This window comes from Aquarana catesbeiana, linkage group LG03, assembly GCF_042186555.1.
Source record: "Aquarana catesbeiana isolate 2022-GZ linkage group LG03, ASM4218655v1, whole genome shotgun sequence".
NCBI lineage: Eukaryota > Metazoa > Chordata > Amphibia > Anura > Ranidae > Aquarana > Aquarana catesbeiana.
The window spans coordinates 517,765,443-517,783,649 of record NC_133326.1 but is presented as its reverse complement, the minus strand read 5'-3'; the positions used below and the strand labels follow the sequence as shown (position 1 = coordinate 517,783,649).

Below are 18,207 nucleotides of genomic sequence, written 5' to 3'. Positions count from 1 at the left end.
ATGGCAAAAATATATATAGCTACAGTTAAAATATACAGCTAAAATTTAATTTAAAAAAATTTATATTTTGGGTCAGTTTTCCTTTCATAAAAGTAATAGATCGGGAGAAATCCATTAACATTACCAACCAATTAAAGCCAAAGGTCCTGAAAAAACAAAGTATAATTCACCTGGATACACTGAGTAATTGTGATGATGTGTATAGTTATACCAACGCACGTCAAAATTGGGTTTGGGTGTTTTAAGATCTGTGTTAATCCTGGTTGTAAAGTGGTCAAAGAAGAACTCAAGTAATTGGCGGTTTTAAAACTTCTGGCTTTTAAAAGCGTTAGTCGATTTACATGTTTCCTGTCATTTTAAATACCGTAGTTTGCTTGGAACAAACTATTTCCTTCACTAACTGGTGCAGTGTCTCCAACTGCTGTATGTACTGTATGTAGCTTCACCTCCATACAGTACACAGTGCTGGGCTCCGGCTGTGAGACAGACACTTCCCGTCTCTAGAACAATGCAGAGTGGACCTGAACAGCACTCAGCTATTCATAAGCAGCTTTGTATTCTGTGAATTAATACCAAGCTTCCTCTGATTGGCTGAGTCAGAGCGGCGGGCTGATGAGGTTATGCTTTCCCACTTAGCCAGTCAGATTTGTAGGAGTATAGTGTTAGCTGTGCTTCTGGCATTCAGTAAAGATGTAAATAGTAAATAAGCAATAGGTCCACAAAGTGGCATACACCATTTAAAGTGATATTAAAGCAGCTCCGGTCCTCCTTTTCTTGGGAGCTGGCGCTCCTGACTCCTGCTCTTATCCGGGTGCCTCCATAGCTAGCTGTTGTGTTATGACACACCTTCAGCCTGTAGAACCACTTTAAGGGCACTTTCACACTGAGGCGGTGGGGGCATCGGCGGTAAAATGCCACTATTTGTTGTGCCACTTTACCGTCGTTTTAGTGGCGCTTCTCAGCTGCTACAAGGTGCTTTTAACCTCCACTAGAAGCCGATGAAGGGTTAATAGTGCCGCTGTCTAATTGCTTTGCAGGCGCTGCTCATTGATTTCAATGGGCAGGAGCACTTTAGGGGTGGTGTATACACCGCTCCTAAAGCGCCCCTAACATGCTGCTTGCAGGACTTTTTTTAACGTCCCACAAGCGCACTGCTCCATCTGCATAGTGAGTGCCGCCGGGCAGAGAGGAGAGAGCTGAGTGGACACATCCTCTCTCCTCCCCTTCTTGCTGGCCCAGAAGTGAGGTGTAAAACATCACTTCCAGGTTCCCTTTTCACTTTCCCTAGCCAGCATGGCCAGGAAACAATCTATCGTCGTGCCATCTGCACTGCAATAGATACATTGGAGTACAGGTGAGACATCCAGGGTCTTTTAGACCCTGAAAGTCCCATTAAAGGCATCCCAACACCAAAAAATCACCACATGGGGAACTTTTTGTTAATTTGTTGTTGAGCACCCCCTTCCCTCACGTTGCGAACATAAACATACGTGTCAGGGGGAGCCTACACACAAAGATGTTGATTGTGATACAAATGTTACATATCGGTTTACACGTTGAAGTGAGAGCAATAACTTTAGCACCAAACCACTTCCGTAACACTAAACTGATGACCTGTGAGGGGCTTTTTAAAGCATTACCTATGGAAAATACAGGGTACTGAAGTTTGTCGCCATTTCATGGGTGCACGCAAATTTAAGGTTTGACATGTTTGGTATCTATTTACTTGGTGCAACCTCGTCTTTTATAATTTTCTAAAAAATTAGGTAATTTTGTGCGTTTGTGTGCCCTAAAATTAACAAGTGCGTTTTTTACTGAAATGTTGCATTTCCCAGACCTTTGCGGTAATGGCGCTTAACATAAAAAAACTGTATCTACCCCTATTTTATTTTTTAGAGTGTATGCTTTCAGAAAATATGTTTTTGGGGTTTTATGCAATCTTCAGTCCTAAAATTTATTTTTTTAAACATGGGTGCAAAAACGGCTTTGGCAGCGATCGGGTTAAAAACCCACTATATTGGCATATAGCAGTGCCCACAATCCTTAGGCCGTTTGTAAACTCTGTAACTGCCGTGCAACTGTTATATTCAGTTTGGTGGATTGACATTCACTGAAGCAGCAGACAAGCAACATGTCCTAGTAGTTCAGAAAACAACTTAAAATCATTGCTGGGGCAGCCCTTTCACTTTTTATTCTATTTTTTTTTTTTTTTTTTCCAATGACACAAATGTACAACTCTGTGTGCTATTTTTTAATTACCCAATTTCTTATTTACTTCTGCAGGTTACATCCTAAGTGTTGTTCTTTTGACTTTACCTCGCCAGCATCTCGCTAAGCTGTACCTCTACTTTGTAACTGCTTTGCTGCTTTACACAGGACATCAGATTTCCAGGTGAGGAGGGTGCATGGGTCATTGTCCAGAGATGCACATATGGCAGTTTCAATCTCTCTTGTGATCAGGCATGTGATAAGGGAAATTGCAGCATTATCACATGTCTTTGTAGATTTTAGTTTAAGCTTATTACATGGGCTGTATCTGTAATGTCGTTATGTGTTTGATGTGTTTTTTTTTTTTTTTTGGTTGCCTGCCTAAAAGGACTATGAACTGAAAATACAATTCACCTTGTGTTAGCAGCTGCTAATAACATTTAAAAATATGGTGACAAGGCCAGAACGTCCTAAAAAGATTATTCCAGTTAGCGGTGGCTTAGTGGTAGGCACTTCTGCCTTAAAGCACTGTGGTCCCTGGTAGTCAAGATATTACCTGCTTAGAGTTTGCAAGATTCTCCCTGTGCCTGTGTAGTCTTTCTGAACTTTTTTTCTCCCACACTTCATAGACATACTTGTAGGTAATTTGGCTCCTGCCTTTAGTTGGGCCTAGTAATATAATAATCTACTGAGTGCACCTAAGATGGCTGCCTCACCTCCTATCTGCCCCAACACCAGTTTGATAAGTGCTTTGCGTCCCTGGGGAGAAAAGCACTATGGAAATATACAGTAATTTAATTAAATTGATTAAAAAGGATTGACCTCCTTCTGAATTATTGAACAGTTCTGTCAAGGCAAAAGGGCAAAGTGCACTATCAGGTCAAGTATGTCTACTTAAAGGTGCATAGAAAAACCTGCAGCATCCTCCAGATCCACATTCTTATTCCTGAATGTTAGGCTGTTGTAATAGACAAAGCCCTAAAACTTCTAGTGTTGAAGCGTGCCTGCCCAGTCCTGCTTCATGCACACTCCTGTTGGTCGGTAAGGCAGCCCATCATAGTGATGAGCCAATAGCAATGTGTGGCTGGTGGAAACAGTAGGAAGGCCATGACAGAGGGCAACACTGCAGTGTGGCGAAGGTAAATAGTGTATTTTTGGCTAGGTGCACATTAATGCGGCTCTGCGAAATGCAAGGAAAAGATCCCTCTACCATTTCTGGAATCATAGCCCGCACAGGAACTGCAAGCACAGTGCAGTTCCCAGTGCGCGTGGCGTACCATTAGGATTAATGCCACCTGCATGCATCTCCTGCATTTTTCTGTGCAGGTGGTTGCGGCTGTGGAAACAGGTGCAGACCAGCACAGATGGGAACCTAGCCTGACAGGAGACAATATCCACACAGGAGGACAAAAGGATTATGGGGGTGCTGGATCGTTAGTGGCCTTGTCATAAGTAAACGTTTTGCCTTCTAAATATTGTTTCTACTCTTTATGCATGACAAGTAAAAAAACAAAATCAAATGGTTTTTGCTGTGTTAGCAAATTATTAACTTATGATTCCATTGTTCATACATTAGGGATTATGTTCGCAGTGAACAGGAGTCCGGCTATGAAGGGCCTATGCATCTAGAGCCATTGTCTATGAACCGGTTTCTCACTGCACTAGTAGGTGAGTGATATCTATTTACCTTGAAACACTGTAAAACCTGCCAACTTTACCTTTTTAATTCAATGTTAGAAGTAATCTCTATAGATGGGAAGTGTACATACAGTGAGGGGAAAAAAGTATTTGATCCCCTGCTGACAAAGTTCCTTTGCCCACTGACAAAGAAATGATGAGTCTAGAATTTTAATGGTAGGTTTATTTTACCAGTGAGAGACAGAATAACATCAAAAATATAAAAAAAAAATGCATTTTAAAAAGTTATAAATTAATTTGCGTTTTAATGAGTGAAATAAGTATTTGACTCCTTCCCAAAACCTGACTTAGTACTTGGTGGCAAAACCCTTGTTGGCAATCACAGAGGTCAGATGTTTCTTGTAGTTGGCCACCAGGTTTGCACACATCTTAGGAGGGATTTTGTCCCACTCCTCTTTGCAGCTCCTCTCCAGGTCATTAAGGTTTCAAGGCTGATGGTAGCTCAAACCTTCAGCTTCCCCCACATATTTTCTATTGGATTAAGGTCTGGAGACTGGCTAGGCCACTCCAGGACCTTAATGTGCTTCTTCTTAAACCACTCCTTTGTTGCGTTGTCTGTGTGTTTTGGGTCATTGTCATGCTGGAATACCCATCCACGACCCATTTTCAATGCCCTTACTGAGGGAAGGAGGTTCTCCCCCAAGATTTGATGGTACATGGCCTCATCCATTGTCCCTTTTGATGCAGTGAAGTTGTCCTGTCCCCTTAGCAGAAAAACACCCCCAAAGCATAATGTTTCCACCTCCATGTTTGATGGTGGGGGTGGTGTTCTTGGGGTGATAGGCAGCATTCCTTCTATGCCAAACACGGCAAGTTGAGTTGATCCTAAAGAGCTTGATTTTGGTTTCATCTGACCACAACACTTTCACCCAGTTCTCCGCTCTCCTCAGAATCATTCAGATTCGTTCATTAGCAAACTTTAGACAGGCCTGTACATGTCCTTTCTTGAGCAGGGGGACCTTGCGGGCACTGCAGGATTTCAGTCCTTCACGGCCTAGTGTGTTACCAATTGTTTTCTGTGACTATGGTCCCAGCTGCTTTGAGATTATTGGAAAAATTGGTATATATTGCACTGACAAGTTACATAGTAGGTGAGGTTGAAAAAAGACACAAGTCCATCAAGTCCAACCTATGTGTGTGATTATGTGTCAGTATTACATTACATATCCCTGTATGTTGCGGTCATTCAGGTGATTATCTAATAGTTTCTTGAAGCTATCAATGCTCCCCGCTGAGACCACCGCCTGTGGAAGGGAATTCCACATCCTTGCCGCTCTTACAGTAAAGAACCCTCTACGTAGTTTAAGGTTAAACCTCTTTTCTTCTAATTGTAATGAGTGGCCACGAGTCTTATTAAACTCTCTTCTGCAAAAAAGTTTTATCCCTATTGTGGGGTCACCAGTACAGTATTTGTAAATTGAAATCATATCCCCTCTCAAGCGTCTCTTCTCCAGAGAGAATAAGTTCAGTGCTCGCAACCTTTCCTCATAACTAAGATCCTCCAGACCCTTTATTAGCTTTGTTGCCCTTCTTTGTACTCGCTCCATTTCCAGTACGTCCTTCCTGAGGACTGGTGCCCAGAACTGGACAGCATACTCCAGGTGCGGCCGGACCAGAGTCTTGTAGAGCGGGAGAATTATCGTTTTATCTCTGGAGTTGATCCCCCTTTTAATGCATGCCAATATTCTGTTTGCTTTATTAGCAGCAGCTTGGCATTGCATGCCATTGCTGAGCCTATCATCTACTAGGACCCCCAGGTCCTTTTCCATCCTAGATTCCCCCAGAGGTTTTCCCCCCAGTGTATAGATTGCATTCATATTTTTGCCACCCAAATGCATTATTTTACATTTTTCTACATTGAACCTCATTTGCCATGTAGTCGCCCACCCCATTAATTTGTTCAGGTCTTTTTGCAAGATTTCCACATCCTGCGGAGAAGTTATTGCCCTGCTTAGCTTAGTATCGTCTGCAAATACAGAGATTGAACTGTTTATCCCATCCTCCAGGTCGTTTATGAACAAATTAAATAGGATTGGTCCCAGCACAGAACCCTGGGGAACCCCACTACCCACCCCTGACCATTCTGAGTACTCCCCATTTATCACCACCCTCTGAACACGCCCTTGTAGCCAGTTTTCAATCCATGTACTCACCCTATGGTCCATGACAACGCACCTTATTTTGTACAGTAAACGTTTATGGGGAACTGTGTCAAATGCTTTTGCAAAATCCAGATACACCACGTCTATGGGCCTTCCTTTATCTAGATGGCAACTCACCTCCTCATAGAAGGTTAATAGATTGGTTTGGCAAGAACGATTCTTCATGAATCCATGCTGATTACTGCTAATGATATCATTCTTATTACTAAAATCTTGTATATAGTCCCTTATCATCCCCTCCAAGAGTTTACATACTATTGATGTTAGGCTAACTGGTCTGTAATTCCCAGGGATGTTTTTTGGGCCCTTTTTAAATATTGGTGCTACATTGGCTTTTCTCCAATCAGCTGGTACCATTCCAATCAATAGACTGTAAAAATTAGGAACAACGGTCTGGCAATCACCTGACTGAGTTCCCTAAGTACCCTCGGATGCAAGCCATCTGGTCCCGGTGATTTATTAATGTTAAGTTTCTCAAGTCTAATTTTAATTCCGTCCTCTGTTAACTATGTAGGTGCTTCCTGTGTCATGAGGATAAACACTGCAGTTTTGGTTACTGAAGCCCCCCGATTCACTCGTGAAGACTGAGGAGAAGAATAAATTCAATACCTTTGCCATCTCCCCATCCTTTGTAACCAGATGTCCTTCCTCATTCTTTATGGGGCCAATATGGTCCGTCCTCCCTTTTTTACTGTTTACATACTTAAAGAATTTCTTGGGATTTTTTTTGCTCTCCTCCGCTATGTGTCTTTCATGTTCTATCTTAGCCGTCCTAATTGCACCCTTACATTTCTTATTGCATTCTTTATAAATTCTGAATGCTGAGGATGATCCCTCAACCTTGTATTTTTTGAAGGCCTTCTCCTTTGCTTTTATATGCATTTTTACATTGGAGTTAAGCCATCCAGGATGTTTGTTCGCTCTTTTAAATTTATTACCCAATGGGATACATTGGCTAATGCCCTTATTTAATATGCTCTTAAAGCAAACCCATCTCTCCTCCGTATTCTTTGTTCCTAATATTTTATCCCAATTTATGCCTTTTAGCAAGGTTTGTAGTTTAGGGAAGTTGGCTCTTTTGAAATTCAGTATCTTTGTGTTCCCTTCTTGTTTCCTATTTGTGTGATTTATGCTGAAACTAATTGACCTGTGATCGCTGTTACCTAAATTGCCCCGTATTTCCACATCTGTGATCAGGTCTGTATTGTTGGTAATCAGTAGATCTAGTAATGTTTTATTTCTAGTTGGTGCGTCTACCATCTGACCCATAAAATTGTCCTGCAAGACATTAAGGAACTGGCGAGCCTTAAATGAATGCGCAGTTCCCTCCGCCCAGTCTATGTCTGGATAATTAAAATCCCCCATTATGATAACACTTCCCATCCTTGTTGCTAATCCAATTTGTGATAGGAGATCCGTCTCCACTTCCTCCCTCAGGTTAGGGGGCCTATAGCATACTCCCAGTATTATTTTCCCCTTAGCTTCATCCCTTTGGAGCTCTACCCATAAAGATTCCACCTCCTCCCTAGCCCCCTCAGTGATGTCATCTCTCACATTCACTTGTACATTATTCTTGATATATAGGCATACCCCTCCCCCTTTTTTACCCTCTCTATCCTTGCGGTATAGGGTATACCCTTGAATGTTTGCCAGCCAATCATGAGAGCTGTTGAACCAGGTCTCTGAAATTCCCACAAAATCCAAATCCTCCTTGTACAACAGTATCTCTAGTTCACCCATCTTGTCTGCCATGCTCCTGGCATTAGTGAACATGCCACATAGTTTAGACCGGTCGCATATTGTCCTCGTATTGGGTGTTTCAAGATTGCAACTAGGACTTGCTACTATACTCACCTTGTGTTTTTGTGCTTTGGTTAACCTACCACTAATGCCCCCAATACTACCCTCTGGAATATCTTCCGCGCTGGCTATCACTGTCTCTGGACCCTCAAGTTAATCAAATAGCAGCCATCACAACACCAAACAAGTGCAAACCAAAAAAATGTATATAGAGTTTATGTGCAACGCTCAGATATGAAAAAAACAATGAAGTAAATGTGAATCACCAAAAAAAATTATGTTTATCTACACATTTGTGTGTAAAAAATGACATGAAAAATCAATATGTGAAATGTAAATAACTACAAACAATATTAATATAGAACATCCAATATTCAGTGAGTCCATATATTATTAGTGAAAAAAGTCCATAAACAAATAATGGGAAGAAAATGATTTCTAAACCAGGAAAGACTTCTCCATGTGACATCTATATTTAAGTGAAAAAACTACAGTAAAACCACCACCGGATGTGAAAATGCTTACCGGAGTAAAAGGACTCAAATGGGCTTATGCACAATGAGTCAGTAGGGCTTGTGGTGTGAAACACCAGTGCATGGAACATCTACGCCTGTGGTCAGGATCAGAGTGTTAGATGATCCATCCATCCAGGGATCAACACAAGATGGCAATCTTTGGGAATGGCCAGCGTGATATGCTGGGTTCTCTCAAGCGGTCACACAATACAGGCAAAAAAGGGAGATAAAACTCCACATAGTGTAAACCAGTATAAAAAATTGATACGTTTATTAAAAGTAGGGAACACTCGCATTTAGTAGGTTTAAAAAGCACTTATAATGTACAATATGAGCAACGCAATGGCATCCACAGGGCTCATCCCGACGCGTTTCGTCTAAGGAGACATCATTTGTGGTATGAGCCTGCTGTAGCCACTGCAATTAAATAAGATATGAAACCCCCAATCCTGTATATGCCCACCTGTGATTGCGATCTGTGCTTCTGACGAGATAACATGGCACTTCCTATTTAGCAAAATGGCGCGCGTTCCAAGCCTCAATCTGATTTAGGTTGAATAACCCATAGACACTATGGGGGCGGGTCGATGCTGGTCAAGCCTCACTCTAATCACAGAACAGAGTGTACAAATTGGCTGACACGTGGAACACCCTGTATGGACTTCAGCGATAACCTCGCCTAGATCATTCCCACCAGGCCATCTGCGGTTCAAGCCTCACTCTGAAATAACCAGAGCGGCTGATATGTACACCACATCGTCAACAGGAAGTTAAAGGCCATGACACTACCATGTATTTTTTTACAAAGAGGAAGCAAATAGTCACATTCAGAGTTGTAAGCATTAAAAAAAACACAGAATAAAGAAAAAATATATGAAAATGAAGCAATCACAGGACTGGTCATTATCATGAAGCCCCCATATATAAAAAAGGTTATACAACTGGTATAATCGAGCACAATTAATTACAATTTTTTTACAACTGCTTAATTGATAATAAATATATATAATATATTGCAATTGAAAAAAATCAGAAGAATATTAAAAGTAAAAAAATATAAATAAAAATAGAATTTTTCAGGAAATTGAAATTTTTTAAATTAGAAACAAAGGATGTATTATGCATAATTGATTATCATGACTTATTAATAAAAGCATTAATGTCCCATTCAATGTTTAACCCAAAAGGAGTGCCATTGAAGCTCATAAATCCAAAAAAGTTTTGAGGCGTGACATGCCCCTGCTTGTTGCCCCGGCGCTCCAAGGGGGAATGTACCTGTCAGTAACCAGAAATTCAGTACCTCTGGGATCTCTGTTATGAAACTGTCGATAATGTCTGGGGACATTATGCTTAGTGTCCCCCTTCTTAATAAGTGTTACGTGCTCGTTAACCCTTACAGAAGAAGCACGGATTGTTCTCCCCACATATTGCTTGCCACAAGGGCAGGTAAGCAAATATACCATGTTCTTTGTGGCACATGTACAAAAATGTTTGTCATATGAACGGTTGGTAGTAGCAGATTTGAACTGTAGGGTCTTATGTCCTCGTGTATTATGACATACATTACACTTCTTGCATGGGAAGTATTCAATGAGGTTATGAAAAAAGGACGCTCTTGCAGGGGGATTGATGATATTAGGTGCAATTTTGTTTTGCAAAGATGAAACACCCCTATATATCACTCTGGGCTGGTCTGGTAATAACGAGCCTAAAACTTTTTTCCCTTTTAAAACGTCCCAATGTTTATGAATGATGGTCTTAATCTGCGCATGTTGGGTGGAGAATGAAGTGATTATTGACCACCACTTAAAGGTCTCATTAGGATCCGTGCAGGGTTTATCCATCAATAAAGAATTTTGCTCGGTTCCTAAGGCTTTTTGAAATTCAGCCTCAACCTACACCCACGCATATACCTTATCCAAAAAACTCTGTTTTAAGACATGAGCCTGGATCTCAAAAATTGTTTGCGCGGGACTGAGCGCAGCCAAGATCTGTGGTGACAACTGTCCATAGGGATGAACCCACTACGGTCGGTTGATTTCAAATGGGTTTTAAATTTAAACTGATGATCAACGATCTCAATATCCAAGTCCAAAAAATGTATTCCCCTAAGACTAGACTCACGAGTCAAGGAAATACCTTGAACGTTTTCATTACTGGTTAAGAGAATCAGGACTGCCATCCAACAGGAGGAGGATGTCGTCTATATATATCTGGCCCAAAGGACCAATTCTGGCCTTTCCTGGGCGTAGACAACATCCTCCTCCCACTTAGTTATAAATAAATTGGAGAGGCTAGGGGCAAATTTAGCCCCCATTGCCACCCCTCTCTGTTGAAGAAGAAAAGATTGTTGAACCAAAAATAATTGTGCTGGGTGGGAACTCCAACAACTCAATGTAAGTACTCTGAAGATGGGTAAGTGAGGGATCCTTGAACAAAAAAATGTTGGAATGCCTCTATTCGATCACCTCACGGTTGGGGCTTTATATTGATTTCTCTCTCCAGCAACTAGTTAAATGTACACCCCCATATTTGAAAGACGCTAGAGAGACCATCAAGTTGCTAGAAGGTGTCAATGTACGGGGTGATTACATTATTGCTACAGCTGATGTGGCCTCTGTACACCAGCATACCACATCAGCTGGGAATAGAGGCAGTCCAACATTTTTAGTTCAAGGATCCCTCACTTACGCATCTTCAGAGTACTTACAGAAAGCCTTAGAAACTGAGCGAAAGTCTTTATTGATGGATATACCCTGCACGGATTCTAATGAGGCCTTTAAGTGGTCACTGATCACTTCATTCTCTACCCAACACGTGCAGATTAAGTCCATCATTCATAAACATTGGGAGGTTTTAAAAAGGGATAACATTTTAGGTTCATTACTACCAGACCATCCCAGACTGATATATAGGGGTGTTCCATCTTTGCAAAGCAAAATTGCACCTAATATCATAATTTCCCCTGTAAGAGCGTCTTTTTTCATAACCTCATTGGATACTTTTGATGCAAGAAGTGTAATGTATGTCATTATAATACACGGGGACGACATAAGACCCTACAGTTTAAATCTGCTACTACCAAACGTTCATACGACATCAAACATTTTTGTACATGTGCCACAAAGAATGTGGTATATTTGCTTACCTGCCCTTGTGGCAAGCAATATGTGGGGAGAACAATCCGTGCTTTTTCTGTAAAAGTTAACAAGCACATAACCCTTATTAAGAAGGGGGAAACTAAACATGTCCCCAGACATTATCGACAGTTTTTCATAACAGAGATCCCAGAGGTACTGAATTTCTGGTTATTGACAAGGTACATTCCCCCTTGGAGCGGCGGGACAACAACCAGGGGCGTGTCACGCCTCAACACTTTTGAGATTTATGAGCTTCAATGCCACTCCCCTTTAGGTTTAAACATCAAATGCATTTTTTTTTAAATGTATTGTTCTTTATTCAGAGATTTTTTCAGTTACATCCAATCATATTAAAAAATAAATGACAAATAAAGGAATAATCCTATTACAAATCAACTTCGCTAAGCATATATAACAAATAAGCCAACACATTACATTTATAAACTAAAGATAGAGATAGGAGGTTAATACATTTATTAAGTCATGATAATCAATTATGCATGATACATCTTTTGATTCTAATTTTAAAAAATTTCAATTTCTTGAAAAGTTTTATTTTTATTTATATTTTTTTACTTTTAATAATCTGATTTTTTTTTTTTTTAAATTGCATTATATAGATTGTATGAATTAAGCAGTTGTAAAAAAAATTGTAAGTAATTGTACTCGAATATACTTACCAGTTGTATAACCTTTTTTATATATGGGGACTTCATGATAATGACCAGTCCTGTGATTGCTTCATTTTCATATATTTTTTCTCGATTCTGCGTTTTTTTTTTAAATGCTTGCAACTCTGAATGTAACTATTTGCTTCCTCTTTGTAAAAAATACATGGTGGTGCCATCGCCTTTAACTTCCTGTTGATGATGCGGCGCACATATCAGCCGCTCTGGTTATTTCAGAGTGAGGCTTGAACCGCAGATGGTCTGGTGGGAGTGATCTAGGTGAGGTTATCGCTGATGTCCATACAGGGTGTTCCGCGTGTCGGCTGATTTGTACACTGTTCAGTGATTAGAGCGAGGCTGGACCAGCATCGAGCCGCCCCCATAGTGTCTATGGGTTATTCAACCTAAATCAGATTGAGGCTTGGAGCGCACGTCCCAGCGCCATTTTGCTAAACAGGAATGTTATCTCGTCAGAAACACACATCGCAATCACAGGTGGGCATTTACAGGATTGGGGGTTTCCTATCTTATTTAAATGCAGTGGCTACAGCAGGCTTGACGAAATGCGTCGGAATGAGCCCTGCGGATGCCATTGCATTGGTCATATTGTACATTATAAGTGCTTTTTACACCTACTAATTGCGAGTGTTCCCTACTTTTAATAAAAGTATACATTTTTTATACTGGTTTACACTATGTGGAGTTTTTTTCTCCCTTTTTTGCCTGTGTTGTGTGACTGCTTGAGAGGACCCAGCATATCACGCTGGCCAATCCCATAGATTGCTGTCTTTTGTTGATCCCTGGATGGATGGACCTCTTCCTGACCACAGGCGTAGATGTTCCATGCATTGGTGTTTCACACCACAAGCCCTACTCACTCATTGTGCATAAGCCCATTTGAGTCCTCTTACTCCGGTAAGCCTTTTCACAACCAGTGGTGGTTTCACTGTCGTTTTTTCACTTAAATATAGATGTCACATGGAGAACTCTTTCATGGTTTAGAAGTAATTTTCTTCCCATTATTTGTTTATGGACCTTTTTTACTGATTATAATATATGGACTCACTGAATATTGGATGTCTTGTGATATTCATGCCATTGTTCTATATTAATATTGTTTGTAGTTATTTACATTTCACATATTGATATTGATTTTGATTTTTCATGTCCTTTTTTACACACAAATGTGTAGATATACAAACTTTTTTGTGGTTATTCACATTCACTTCATTGTTTTCATATTTGAGAGCTGCACATAATTTCTATATACATGCCTTGCGTGTAGTTCTGGGCCGATTCTTCACCATTCTCATGATCATTGAAACTCCACAAAAAGAAATCTTGCATGGAGCTCCAGACAGAGGGAGATTGACAGTTATTTTGTGTTTCTTCCATTTGCGAATAATCGCACCAACTGTTGTCACCCTTGCACCAAGCTGCTTGGTGATGGTCTTGTAGCCCATTCCAGCCTTGTGTAGATCTACAATCTTGTCTCTGACATCCTTTGACGGCTATTTGGTCTTGGCCACTGTGGAGAGATTGGAATCTGATTGATTGCTTCTGTGGACAGGTGTCTTTTATACAGGTAACAAGCTAAGATTAGGAACATTCCCTTTAAGACAGTGCTCCTAATATCAGCTTGTTACCTGTATAGAAGATACCTGGGAGCCAGAAATCTTGCTGATTGGGGATCAAATACTTATTTTACTCATTAAAGTGAAAATCATTTTATTACTTTTTGAAAAGACAGTTTTCTGGATATTTTGTTTGTTCTTTCTCTCACTGTTAAAATAGACCTACCATTAAAATTATAGACTTATCATTTCTTTGTCAGTGGGCAAACGTACAAAATCAGCAGGGAAACAATTACTTTTTTCCCTCACTGTAGGTGCTTATAATTGATAGATGGCAGCCCATGGTTTGAAAATTATCTGACTTCCTAAAGCCCTTTTTCAATAGTTGGTTGCCTATACACTTGATTGTTCCTGTAAGTGCTCATAACTATGTGCATTGCAGACAGTGGAAAGCACTCTGCTATTGGTGGCTGCTCAATTGAGCTACTGAACAAACTGCGACTGCTTGGCTTTTTTAATGCAGTGCAGCCTGGCCTTGGAAATCCTTTTCCAATGAGCCACTCTGGTGTTAATTTACTAAAACTGGAGAGTGCAAAATCTGGGGCAACTCTGCATAAAAACCAATCCGCTTCCAGGTTTTTTTTGAAACCTTAATTAAACTAGCTGAAGTTAGAAGCTGATTGGCTACCATGCACAGCTGCTCCAGATTTTGCACTCTCCAGTTTTAGTAAATTAACTACAGAGTGACTCATTGGAAAAAGATTTAGTAAATCAACCCCCCTGTCTCTACATGATCAAATCAGCAAAAAGGCCTGCCTTTTAAACCCTGATACACATCTATGCGGATTCTTGCAGCCACGTTTGCTCGGGCACAGCAGCTCATTCATTTGAATGGGCTGATGTACCTCTGAAAATGCAAGAAAAAGGTCCCTGTACCATTTTCCAAAGATGTAGCAGGGAAAAAATGCATAGTTCAGTGCGGTTCCCAGTGCATGGGGTGCTATCAGGATTATTGATCTCCCCACGCATCTCCTAAGCAGCATTGCATTTTTCTCTGCGTTTGTGGGAAGGCATGCGATTACATGCCTTCCTGCACCCGATAAGATGTGAACCTAGCCTAAAAGAAGAGGTTTTATACTTAACTTTCCAGCAGCTGGTGTTGTAAAATTTCATTGCAGTGCAGCTGCCTGGCCACCGCAGGTACTTAACATTTCTGGGCGTGTAACTTTTTCCATTTGAGTGGACCATCATCTTAAGGACACTAGCGACACTAGAGTTCCACAGAGGGGGTGGGGTTATATAAGGGTTCAATGGGGGTGTTCCCAGCATAGCCTAGACCAGTGCACAGTCCCCTGAAATTGGCAGCATATAAGCCATTGCCTATGATTTGTTGCCCTGCATTGTACTCCAAGATGTGGAATATACAGGGAAGTAAAAATTCCTATTTTATTTTGTGTTTTTTTCTTTTTTGTTTATAGGATAAGGAAAGGCTACAACTCAGCTTTCTATTACTGTGTGTGTCACAGTTGTGACTTGAGGGGAAATCTCTGTGACAAAGCCCAGAATAGCAGTTAAAACCTGGCAAGGTTTCTAGTCATTCCACACTCTAGCCAAAACTTTTTTTAAAAATCTCATTTTGGCTGGACATACGCTTTTAGGTGAACAATATATTAACCTGCCCTGACTAGTAGTCTAATGCTGGCCATACACGATACGAAAAATCGTCCGAACCCATTTTCGAAAAATGAACATTCAGCCGTGAGAGCAAATGATAGTGCCATCATGTAATGACCGATAAATTGTTCAGTGGACATAAATGAATCCATTTTTTGTTTGTTTTTTTTTTACATATAACTAGTGCAAACAATTTGGACGGTAAGCACATTCACCTTTCAATTTATCGTTCGTTCAGCAGAAAATTTTCAGACGGCTCAAAAACGTCCCAACGATTTTCAATTCTGTGCCCATTAACTGGCCGAAAAACAAATGAACTGGCCAAATGGCCGAATTTCAGCCGGTTTTTCGTATAGTATATGGCCAGCATTACTCTCTCCTGATCCATTGGCTGAACTTGCTGAGACATTCCAGAATTGTTTCAATCCTTTCAGTTTCCACAGGGTTTAGGCAACAGTTATCTAATTTCTATGGGTCATAAAGGCTTTATGCTTTATATGATAAAGTTGCTTAGCTACATAATCTTTAGTATTAACAAAGAAAGTTTCTAAACTTTGATGGGAGAGATGAGGGATAGTATATTGCATGATTTTTTCTTTTCCAGCAATTCTTGGACTAGAAGTATTACTAGAAAAATAGGTCTAAATGAACCAATTAAATGTTTTGCATTTTCTAACTTTTGCAAGCAAAGTGACCCTCACATTCTAGTTGCGATTGCCACTTTTCCTTGATATAAGTTTTCTGATTGACACCCTTTTCCCAGCAACAAATTGCCTCTAATAACCTTTTTATGCTATTGGAGGTGTAACTCTTGGTCATTGTGACATTATGTTACAGGCCAGTTGGTCGTCTGTACTCTCTGTTCCTGTGTGATGAAGACAAAACAGATCTGGCTTTTCTCCGCTCACATGGTCCCCCTGCTGGCTCGCCTCTGCCTTGTTCCCATTGAGACCATCGTCGTCATTAACAAGTTTGCCATGATTTTCACTGGACTCGAAGTGCTGTACTTTTTGGCATCCAACCTGCTGGTGCCTTTTAACCTTGCTAAGTCGGCATACAGGGAGCTGGTTCAGGTAAAATGTTTTGAATAAATGCTAAGGAACTATTAATATGAATCTTAAGTCTGCTTTGACATGTTGCAGTATTGTTCTACAGGGGTGTGGAAATTTTTCAGTACTTGTTAAAGGGACTAATTCAGGGTCCCAATCAACTTGTCCCTTGTGACAATCTACTTATCCTAATAATTTTTTTTTTTTTTTAACCAAAACTGTATTTAAATAAGGTGATGGATTGATGTTTTTTTATTAGCTAGAGATGCTTTTAGTAATGTCTGGGGCTTTTTAAAAATGAAAGGGGCTTTATAGCAACTTAAACTTTTAATGTCTTTAACATTGCGCTGTTTATCCCCTATGCACCACGCCCCAGGACTAGCAGGTTGGGGAGAGACCTTGCGTTGTGCAAAAAAAAAAAATTGATCCAGAGTTTTATAAAAAAAAAAAAAAATTGTTTACATCCAACATTATGACGTTGCTCCCAGCCTCATAAGGGTGAAGAGAGACGATGACGATCTGGTCTCACCTCTATTCTATGGCCAGTCGTGCAAACCACTGGATTGTTTCCTGGGCTTGCCAGTGTTTTTTTTTTTTTTTTTTTTTTTTTTGGAAAGCATCAGATCCATGTTTCCTGGGCTCGCAGGTGAGAATGGTAAGCCTGAGAAACGCCAGCAAAGGGGGGGGGGGGGGGGGGGACGACCTAAAAGTGATCTAATGGCTAACTAGCCACTCAGATTGTTTTTAGTGAAAAGAGAATCTCCAGCTGCAAACAAAGTAAACCCTGCAGCTTGCCCGCAGCGGGGGTAAATGTAAAAAAAAAAAAAAAAAGTAACCTGCCCAGTGCCCGAAATTGCATGTTCTGGGTGTCGGGCGATATGATTTGCACATCCCTGGTTCTAGCAAATGTGCTAGAACCAGGGATGCCAAAAAATAAAATCTGCCAAAGATTAAATGAATTTGCTAGGATTCAAACATTGTACACATTATCATGGTCACTGAACAGTTGCTCTGTGGTACAGAAAAAGACATTTAAAGACTGGTTGCAGTGATTCTCAGTCCTAGTTCTCCATAATATTCAGTATTGCGTACTTTGTGGTCCTCAAAGAAGAAGCACCACTTTATTACAATTTTAAAAATACACAAATTATTTTACTGCACATTCTTTGAATAAGATTGAAAAACATGCACTGCTGGTGACTACAGAAGCTTTGTCTAGGTAATTTTTATAATTTTTCAACAAGATACTGTCCATATACACCATATTACCAAAAGTATTAGTATGCCTGCCTTTACCTTCACATGAACTTTATTAGCATCCCATTCTTGATCCATAGGGTTTCATGATTGAGTTGGCCCACCCTTTGCAGCTATAACAGCTTCAGCTCTTCTGTGAAGGATGTCCACAAGGTTTAGGAGTGTGTCTAATGTTTGACTATTCTTCCAGAAGCGCATTTGTGAGCTCAGACACTGATGTGGACGAGAAGCCCTGGCTCGCAGTCTAATTCAGGTGTTCTGTCGGGTTGAGATCAGGACTCTGTGCAGGCCAGTCAAGTTTCTCAACCCTGAACTTGCTCATCCATGTCTTTATGGACCTTGCTTTGTGCACTGGTGCACAGTCATGTTGGAACAGGAAGTTGGGAGCATGAAATTTTCCAAAATGTCTTGGTATGCTGACACTTTTAAAGTGGTTGTAAACCTCTGATTGTGACTTTTACC

General features: G+C 40.5%; 1 protein-coding gene across 1 annotated transcript in view; it reads left to right on the top strand.

Moving 5' to 3' along the window:
• Positions 1-18,207, top strand: part of RNF145 (ring finger protein 145) — a 104,847-nt gene that overhangs the window by 30,079 nt on the left and 56,561 nt on the right. Inside the window, exons 3-5 of the mRNA XM_073621182.1 lie at positions 2,284-2,392; positions 3,785-3,876; positions 16,277-16,512. Of these exons, the coding sequence (XP_073477283.1) occupies positions 2,284-2,392; positions 3,785-3,876; positions 16,277-16,512 (437 nt within the window). The remainder of the gene's footprint in view (positions 1-2,283; positions 2,393-3,784; positions 3,877-16,276; positions 16,513-18,207) is intronic.